The sequence below is a fragment of the Phragmites australis genome, chromosome 15 (genome assembly GCF_958298935.1).
Source record: "Phragmites australis chromosome 15, lpPhrAust1.1, whole genome shotgun sequence".
Classification (NCBI taxonomy): domain Eukaryota; kingdom Viridiplantae; phylum Streptophyta; class Magnoliopsida; order Poales; family Poaceae; genus Phragmites; species Phragmites australis.
In genome coordinates, this window is record NC_084935.1 from 9,998,850 (window position 1) to 10,008,675 (window position 9,826).

Consider the following 9,826-nt stretch of genomic DNA (forward strand, 5'->3'; position numbering starts at 1 on the left):
GGCTATAAGTATATACATATCTCACCTATAGTTTAAATAAAAACTGACTTGAAAGCAAAATGTTACTCTCGAAGATGGGCCAAGACATGGGAAATTAAAAAGTATTCTTCCACGTAGTACAATATCTGCTAATACAATCTCCCGTAATGTCTTAAAACAAAGACAATTCACAATGGTATAAAAAACATAATCAAATAAGGGTGTACAACCTTTTGACACAACGATTGCCAAATGAACACCCAAAATGCCCATATATCATAGTACCAATTCTCTAGGGTTTCATATTCTTCAAATGGTATGGGAATATATGAATGCCACGATGCAACTCCATTTGAGAGTTTAATCATGCAACTCCATGTACCTGTACGAGTTACGGCATGATGGCGGTGACTAGCCTTTATCTCCATATGATATGCATTTGTATGCATACGATAACGAAATTTAAAAGCCATTCCCATAACGCCATGATCATCACAAATTTGAGGTTTATGCGAAAAGCATGAATAATGCTTATGAGATGGTATGGTTGCAACATGATGCATATGATTAATCAATTATCATACACCAATAAGCGAGTGCATCATATATTCTAAAATAAAACATAGGTAAATATCAGTCGACACACTTCAACTTACTACGATAATTTATATAACAGAATAGATAAAGATTAGCGCCATCATAAATGCATTCTCATGAGCTACAAAACACCGATACGCCCCTGATCGAGCGTATCCATATCGGATACGGTATCCGATATGGATATGGCTTTGATATGGCTAGGATACGTATCTGTCGCATATCAGGAAAAAAAGAAAAAAGAAAAATTGGATACGTGCTGGATACTTGGGCGATACATCTTCGATACAGCACAGCCCAAGTCGTCAGGGTCCCTTTTGTCCTCCGGCCATCTTCGCATTCGGTACCAGGGCCACTACGGTGGCATGCAGTGGGGCTAATCCCCTCTTGTCTCCAGCAGCAACCACCTCCTCTGATGTGGTCCCACCACCCGACTTCACCCCTGCAACAGGTCGCCTCACGAACCCTTCCTTCGCATCGACCACGCCGGTAGCGCCGCCAGTGATGGCGGCGGCCTCCTCCTCTTCCACCAAAGAGGACCTCATGGAGGTCGCTTCGGCCACTCCATCGCCGACGCCGCCTCGCTGCCTCAACCGCACGGCGACGCTAGTAGCCAATCGACACCCCGACCTTCGTCGGCTCCATTGGATCCTGGAGGCCCTCGGCCTCCCTGCGGGCTTCATCTAGGCGCGCCTCCGCGCGCGTGGGAGGGCAGCAGCCCTCCCTCTCCTGGCACCGATGGCGTCCCTCTCCGATGCCGCTCCTCGGAGCGACGGATCGCCAACAGCGGCAGCGGTGGTTGTGGGTGCGGCGGTTAGGGCCCCAAACCCTAACCGTCCCCACTCTCTCCCTTTATATGGTGTGGGGAGGGAGAGCGGGCCCAAAGGCCGCCTAGGCCTTAGCCCAGGTTGGCTTGGCCTGTTTAGGCCAGAAAAGAAAAAAAAACAAAAAAATTTGAAAGCATTGGATTTTATTTAGCCTTGACTGTTGACTACTTGGATCATTGGATTGGCTGTTGGAAAAGGGAGAAGAAATAGCACAAGACCAAGGTAACTTGTTCATGCTATTATAGTTTATGTGCACTATATTACTTTTTTTTTTAAAAGTAAAATGTATCAGCGTATTGGGTTTTTTTTTAGAAAATAGCGTATCTGCGTATCCATATCGGTGCTACATAGCTCATGAGTAAATTATCGACCACCGAATAGTACCAAAGGCACCTACAAATGCAAACTAAGTTATTTCTCTTAATAAATGTACACTCCATTTTAATTAATTTAAAAGAATGTAAGACATGAATTTAAATAAAGCATTAGTCACATCTCCATGTTACTTGCCTTGTTTCAATGGCGGTGGAGGGGGCCTGTCTAAACACTATAGGAGATATCACCACCTCATAGTCCAGGAAATCATTCAATCTTTTACCGGGATGAGACGTTGGATGACTTTGATTATATAAGCTGAGAAGTACAAAAACTTGGGAGGGCCTTTATACATGGTGAAAAAAGAGCACACTGCTAGTTCTTGCATAATGTGTGCCATTGACAAGCCAATCATTGGGCGCCACATATACATCTTCCTGAAAGTAGAGAAGAAGGTTTTGCTGATGGCATTGTTCCTCCAGTGAAGAAATACCTTGTGATCCAATCCAATCATCATCATTGTTGTCCTCAAAGTGATATGCAAATGTCTTGTGGCCGAAGTAGTGACCAAATAATTAGCTGTCCTCTTTCATCTACCAGGATATCTTCTTAAGAAGCGCCTTGTAGTTTTTCATGTACTCAAACATCTATATGGATATGATCCTGTCAAAAGAACGCTCCATCTCAAACTTGCTGATGTCTGCCACAATTATCTCAACGTTTGACAACTCATTGTCCCTACACTGCTCTTCGATAAAAGCCTTTTGTGCAGTTGAGTTGCATATCCCTGTAATACTGCAGTTCCTGTATTTCTTTGCTATGTGCAGAGAAAGGGATCCCCATCCGCATCCAACGTCAAGGATGCTTTGGCCATCTTGTAGTTTTGTCCTCTCACAATACAGCTCCATCATTGCAACCTCGTCGTCTTCTAGGGTGCTTGAGTCATCAGGGAAGTAGCACGAACTGCATTTGAGATTTCTTCCAAGCACTAATTTGAAAAACGTGGTCGGCAACTCAGAGTGTTGGGCTTTCACTTTGTCCGTTTCAATCGCAATTGGCATATCTTCCAGGGAGTGGGCGAAGAGCAGCTGGTGGAGCTGGAGCGGTGCGGAGGGGAGGTAGCTTTGGCGGAGGCGCTGCGCGAGCAGGAGCCGCGTCAGGCGCCGGGTGACCACGTCCGGGAGGAGGTTGTGCTCCAACGCCGCTAGCGCGGACCGTACCGCTACCTCGTACGCCTGCGCGGTCACGGCCGGGCAGCACGGCGCGACAGTCAGTCGGCCCGAGGGCGAGCGGCGCAGTCAAGCAGGGGCAGGCAGTGGGGTGGCACGACGGCGGCACGGCCGGGCGGCGGTGGCCAGCGGCTTACGTTCGGTCAGACGAGCGATGACCGGGTGGTGGAGAGTGGCGAGCGGCAGCGGTGAACGGCGGGCGATAGCCGCCGAGCTGGGTGGCGGATGGCAACGGCGACACCAAGCAACGGCAGCCGAGCGACACGGCGGCTGGCCGACGGTGACAGCGACAGCCAGCGGCCGGGAGGTGCGGGGCAACGGCGGCGACGCGGCAGGAGCACGCCGGGCGGATGCGACGACGGCTGCGCACGGCCGCCGGCGGGGGCGGCACCTCAGCGGTTGGTCGGCAGCGGTGGCGGCGGGCCTTCTTTGGATAAAGAAGGCAGAGATGTCGAGCGGGGTCTGGATAGGTTCGTCCTGGCCGACTCCCTGTAACCACGACGTCGTCCGAAGTCGTAGCCGAGTTGGTCGCTGCTGACTCGGTTAAGACTCCCTTTAACCACGACGTTGCAGGAGATGTCGTCCTTGCTACCTCCGTGGAGCGCCTCGTTGACGAGCTTCATCGTTGCCTTCCGGGCCGTGCCGTCGCCGCCGTCGACCCGCCTCGCCAGCGCCGCCTTCCACCGCCCTCACTGTCATCGTCGCGCGCCTTCTTATTGAGCACCTTCCGGTCCGTCCAGTGGTATGCGCGCGGATCGCCTCCATCATGTCCGTCCAGAAGTCCGTCTCGTCGAGGATGTTGTCGAAGAGGAGCTCGCGAAGGCACATAGCAACGTCGGAGCCAGAGTGGCCGTCGAAGACAGCGAAGAGGCCGACCTCGTTGCCACCGTCCAACTCCCGGAACTCAACGACGTGGTAATCCTCCATGTCGTGCGGCATCCGGCCCTCCACCAAGTAGAACCCGTACGTTACCTTCCAGGTGCCGGACGATGCTCTGGCCTGCTGGTCGTCGTCGCTCTCCTCTTCCCCAACCAAACAATTGAACGGTACACGAGCAGTTTTATGATCAAATTAAGGCCTTTTTTTCATACAGCTTATAGGCCAACTTCTTTAAAATAAGGGCTTGTGATTCCAAAAAGCCCACTTTTTGGTAACTTTTCTCCAATACACTAGAAACGAAAAGCTATCTGCTTCTTCGACAAGTCATGATTTTTCATAGCCTAAAATAGAATTACCCTTAGTTTGGAGGGAATTACATGCAAATACCATTGCTATATCCCGTCGCTCAGCCCGCCTTCACTCTTCGACTCGTGTTGCACCCAAGCTCTAGCGTTTAGGATTTTGCCCCTCTTCACTGCATTGTCGCCAGCCCTCATCGAATGCATTATCGCCCCTCTCACTTTGTCGCCTTCTCCCTACTCCATGAAGCCAACCACGCCATCGTTCTACTCCTCGATAGTCATCATGTTGCCAGTCTCCTCGTGGATCCTGACTACCGCCTCCTGCTCCGTCATCCCACCAAAGCGGAGATCTCGACACCCATGCTGCGGCCACGAGGTCACAACTCGATCTGCCCAGCTCAGGGCCAGAAAAACTCATGAGTCATGAGTCATGACGCCAACTCAGGCCGGCAGGCCCAGTCAGGATTATGCTTTACGTAACCGTGCCTCGAAGGCGGAACTCCACCTCACCCTCACCCACAGACTCAGGAGGCCACTACTGGTAGGCAGTAACACAAACCAGGCAGACGGGCTCGGATCATCTCGCGACAAAACCCCCCGCTGTCTCCAGACCCGTGACCGCCGCCGTCTCGAAGCTCCCGCCCGTGCTCGAGGTAGTAGGGTTTCTTCCAGCCATGGCCTGGAGAGCCGCCGCCGTCTCCAGGTTCGCCGCCGCTGCCTCCCCGGCCAAGGCGCCCCTTCCCGCCGGGCTCGGCGCCGCTGTCGCCGTTTCCTCCATATCATTCACCGGGCGACGCCACCACCTGGGCCCCGTCGCCGCGTCCCTCTCCACCTCCGCCACCGGTACGCGTCCCATCCCGCCTGCCCTTCCCCTCCGTTGGCAGCGTCTCTCTCATCTACGGGAGCTCTTCTGGTCTCGTTCATACCGCCGACTAACGCGGGGATTACCGGTAATCTGCTTGGATTGTCTTGGTTTCTCGTGAGATTCGTGCGCCGTTTAGTTGCGGTGTGCCAAGTGCCTGGTAATCTGATGACTAGCTCTTGGTTGGTTACCTCTTCAGATAGAAGGAAAAAAGGGATTTTTAAGTGAATTTGGTACAGGAAAAAAGATTGAAATGCTGTTGCAATTAGACTTCAGTAGCTGTAAATTGATAGCAATAAGCAGCCACCTATGCAAATATGCAATGCTAATTGGCATTTCCTCTCGGCATCAAAAGTGATAAAAGTTTGGTTGATGGGATGAAGTGCAAGCCTAGTCATCGTTAGCCACAGAAAAAGCTATAGGATCTCCAATCGTTGATTTGGCCGAGTGGGCAGTGTGTCTGACAGAAGCATCACCCAATAAGTATAAATAAATAATGATTCTGCATTCCAAAAGAATAATGAAAAGAAACTGGGAGGTAAGTGATTCTCAAATGCAACATTACTTAAAAAACAGCCACATGAGCAAAAGTAAGGCCGAGTGAGACTAAAGGTCAACTAAAAGCCCCAAAAGTTTGTTAAAATGCTTCTTAAATTGATGTTGTTGGACCAACAACCAAAATTGCCTATTCTCCTACTCATGGCCGTACTGCTTGGCCCATCTTTTTTTTAGAACTAAGACACGTAAAAGAATTTGAAGTGTTAAAAGTTTAAACCATGCTGATATGCTAGTGTATTGACTATTTTTTACAATTTTAATTAGTTATCAAGGAGGCTGTTCAGACAGAGAAGGCACCAGCAGCACTAGGACCTTATTCTCAGGCCATCAAAGCAAACAATCTTGTGTTTGTGTCTGGAGTTCTTGGCCTAAATCCTGTGGTTTGCACTTGAACTTTTGCTGTTTGGTCTTTATGGTTTCTCTGGATTGCTCACACCTGCCAGTTTACTGGTTTCCCCGATGCAACTAAATCTAAATGAGGATACCTTTTGTTTTTAGACTGGGAAGTTTGTTTCTGAAAGCGTTGAGGAGCAAACTGAGCAGGTGAAAATCTTTACATTCTTGAATCTTGCTTACAATTTTGAGCCACCAGGAAGCTCATGCTCGACATGGATGGAGCAGTGTGTGAAATGTAAATACTTTGCAGCTTAGTTTCTTAGTTGTTCCTTGTGCCACAGTAGATTGATCATGCATCAAACAAACTGTTATGTGTTTCAGAGGTCTCTGTGGAAATTATTAACATATTTATCTTGTGCTATATGAAAGTATATGCTATACTGTTGAACTTGGATACTGAATCTGTATCTGGAAAACACCCTTTTCCCTTACGACATTCCATAGGACCATATATGCCTTTGCAAGTTTGCATTTCAGTGAACAGCCATATACTGTATCTGCTGCAAGGTGCACTTTTCTGACATCTTTGTTTTTCTCCTGTTCTGTCACAGGTTATGAAGAACATGGGCGAAATACTGAAAACAAGTGGTGCTAGCTACTCTTCAGTTGTGAAGACGACAATCATGTAAGTACATAGTCTTTTCATGCCACTTTCTTCTGCTCTAAGAAATCGTGAATCTCCAGGGGTAATTATGTTCTTCAATCTGCAGGTTGGCTGATCTAGCGGACTTCAAGAAAGTGAATGAAATTTATGCCAAATGTAAGTTTGAAATTTGTGCCCCCTTCTAAGCGTAGTTATTCCAGTCATTTAACAATGGAGCTGTGAGGACGTTGTTAGCTCAGATCGCCTGATGGTATCAGAACTTTGGATGTATTATAATGATAATCTTTTTCTGAAGATATTCACGTTCTTCCTGCAGATTTTCCAGCCCCTGCGCCTGCACGCTCAACATACCAAGTGGCGGCTCTGCCATTGAATGCCAGAATTGAGATCGAGTGCATTGCTGCTCTCTAGTTTGATTGAGTGCGAGCTATCAATAAGCATTTCAACCGTGTCAATGTAGTTGTTCACTGTCCTGGAATGCACTACCCTTAGGAATTCATAGTAGGAAGTGTCACTCCGATGAGGTCGTGTCCCGATTAAGGTCTTGAACTTCCTGTAATAAAGCATGGCGTCCAGGATAGCTGGCATGTGTTAAGTTTCAGCAAAGGGTTATTGGATGGTTGTTACTTTGGATTTTGCTTTTAAACAGATCACCATGGTATCTTAGCATGATTTAAACAGAAGCCCTTGCTCATAACTATATATATACAAAATTGATGGTACAATATCTATCCCAAATATATGTCCATTTAGGATTTTCTTAAGTAAAATATTTTGAGCTTTGATCATCAATTTCTATAAAATCATATAGATTGGCAACATAAAATTGGTGATATTAGATTTATCATGAAAAATACTTTTATATTATGACACTTTTTATTTAAAATTATATAGAAAACATGTGGCTTCGCCACTGTTTTTAAAGCTGCCACTGGATGCCTATGATCTCATCATCTCTTCCCAGTTAACAGCGACTCCCCATAGTTTATCCAAAACCAATCAGTTGATGCCACTAGATGGCTGTTGTTCGAAAAAAGAACAATTAAAAACCGCTTGTCTGCTCTGCTAACACCAACGCTCCGCCCTCTCTCTCCTCCAAATACGACGCCACCAACCCGCATTACGCCGATCCACCAAGTCATATTTTTTCATATTATTCATTTAGTCTTAACCCTTTGCTGAATATGGTTCATTTTGCAGCTCAAGTCATATTTTTTCAACTCTTCTGTATGGTTTGCCAGTTTGTTGTGCCATTTTTCTCTACAGTCCAAATTTGTCAATACATGGTTTGAAGCTTCAACCGAACTCCTAGACATGCAAATATAAAAGAATCTGAAGGTGAAGCTCCCTGACTGATATTCTCTGAACCTCTTAGATAGAATTCACTGATTTCACTTACCATAAAGAAATTGGAAAAGTCATTAGAAAAGATGATTACGGATGTACTTGCTTTTTAAATCACAATAACATTGCCTTCAAATAATTTGAACCAATGCGTGTGGCAGGGTATGAGAACAATAATTTAATTCCTTTTTCTTTCATTGACCTATCACTTCAGCGGAAACGGTTCCAATTAAGAGATTATGGTTGCTCTTCCGTATGAGAACAATATAGAAATGACCAATAGATGGAGTGTATTGAAGGAAGAGCTCACATTTTCAGGAGTAATTCCGTTCTTCTGCCTGCAGGTTAGCTGATCTACAGGTTTTCAGAATGGGATCTATGACAAATGCAACCACGTAGCCGTGAGGCTGCTATTACCTCAGATAGCCAGGGCCTTGGACCTGTGTCCATCAGAATTACACAGGTTAGAAGTTCGAATTTTTAATTTCACTTCCTAATTCTCAGTTTTTCTAAAGATCTCAAATCCTAAATCGAAGTTTGTAGAATTCCTGGTTGAGTGTGCCTACTTGTGATTCTGAAGTCGGCTGGGGAAACTTGTTCATTACACGGTTGGATTGGGCCTGGATTTACCCTTTCCCAGTCCCAACCAAACGAGTTTTCAGGCGGGCCCTGGATTTCTCCTATGGTTGGGCCAGAAGGAGGCCCTGCGTGTGTAGCATTCTAATAAGACAACCAGGGGTGGATCAGAAGGTGCTGTGGGTGCCTCTAAGCTGCTTCCATTGGTTGCCAAGCAGTAGGGGCTGCCCAGACAGCGCTAATTCGAGCGTGCCCGCCAGGAAGCCCGCTCGCACCATTTCCGACACGAAAACGATAAGGCCGGCACGATTTGCCCGTCAGCGCGGCGGCGGGAGTTGCGAGCGAGCACTCGAGCTAGCGAAGCAACAGTTGTGCGGGTGTGTGCGCGTGTCAGACTCAAACGTCGGGCTGCCACATCGAAGCAACAGCGAAGCAAAAGTTTTGAGGGAAAAAATTTGAGAAAAAAGTTTAGCTCGAAAGTTTTGAGAAAAAATTTGGCTCAAAAATTTTGAGAAAAAAGTTTGGTGAAAAAGTTTTTAGAAAAAAGTTTGGCTCAAAAGTTTTAGAAAAAATATTTTGAGCAAAAGTTTGACTCAAAAGCTTTGATAAAAAGTTCATGAGAAAAAAATACGGAGAAAAAGTTTGGAGAGAAAGTTATTAAGAAAAGGTTATCGAGAAAAGTTACCGGGCCACCTCCCCGCGCTCCGCTGGGCCACACCACACATTGCGTGCCAGGCCGGCCTTGTTCGTGCTCTTGGGCTGCCATCCTTTGCACGCTGGGCTGAGCCCCCTTCCATATCGAGGTCGTGCGCCCTAGTCAGCCGAGCCACAAACCAGCATAAGTCGGGACAAAAAAAAGAGAAACATGAGTGCATGGACTTGGTCGACCAACTCGAGGCCGACCGAGGTGCGAGGCAGGCCGCTCGGACAGTGTCATCCGTGACTTGGTCGCTATCGGGTGTGTTCAGAAAAGTTCTTTCGTGCTGCCCTCCTATTTTTTTTTGTTATGGATGAGGAAGAGGAAGAAGAAAAGAAAGAGTAGAAGAAGAGCAAAAGAAAGTACAAGGAAGGAGAGGTGAATGAGCATGAACGAGAGAACGAGTTGTTGTGATCGTGATCGCAACACGGTAAACAGTGTAATAACTGTTGATGTAATAAATATTAATTTCTCTCTCTCTACATTAGGTTAGTGAGAGTATTTATAGACATACATCAACTACTCCCATTATCATTATATCTTCACCCCTTATTCACTGGAATATTCTTGCTAACACTAAAAAATATTTTAGAATATCTTAGAGGCATTATGGCCATTGTTTACCTACATTGCCCTAGGCAACCAAATCTCGACATGTGTC

The 9,826-nt window shown here is 46.8% G+C and overlaps 1 protein-coding gene and 1 pseudogene across 1 annotated transcript; one reads left to right on the forward strand and one right to left on the reverse strand.

Moving 5' to 3' along the window:
* Positions 1-1,821: 1,821 nt before the first annotated feature.
* On the reverse strand, positions 1,822-3,886 carry LOC133892119 (pavine N-methyltransferase-like; annotated as a pseudogene).
* A 754-nt stretch (positions 3,887-4,640) lies between these two features.
* On the forward strand, positions 4,641-7,231 carry LOC133893612 (reactive Intermediate Deaminase A, chloroplastic-like). The gene is made up of 6 exons (XM_062334680.1): positions 4,641-4,971; positions 5,813-5,928; positions 6,047-6,091; positions 6,496-6,569; positions 6,655-6,704; positions 6,865-7,231. The coding sequence occupies exons 1-6, from the start codon at positions 4,803-4,805 to the stop codon at positions 6,957-6,959; spliced, it is 549 nt and encodes a 182-aa protein (XP_062190664.1). The 5' UTR covers positions 4,641-4,802; the 3' UTR covers positions 6,960-7,231.
* The last annotated feature ends 2,595 nt before the right edge of the window (positions 7,232-9,826 follow it).

Coding starts and splice junctions, on each gene's coding strand:
- LOC133893612 (XM_062334680.1), top strand. CDS start 4,803: ATGGCCTGGAGAGCCGCCGCCGTCTCCAGGTTCGCCGCCGCTGCCTCC. Junction 6,092..6,495: donor TTGAGGAGCAAACTGAGCAG/GTGAAAATCTTT, acceptor GTTCTGTCACAG/GTTATGAAGAACATGGGCGA. Junction 6,705..6,864: donor GAATGAAATTTATGCCAAAT/GTAAGTTTGAAA, acceptor TTCTTCCTGCAG/ATTTTCCAGCCCCTGCGCCT.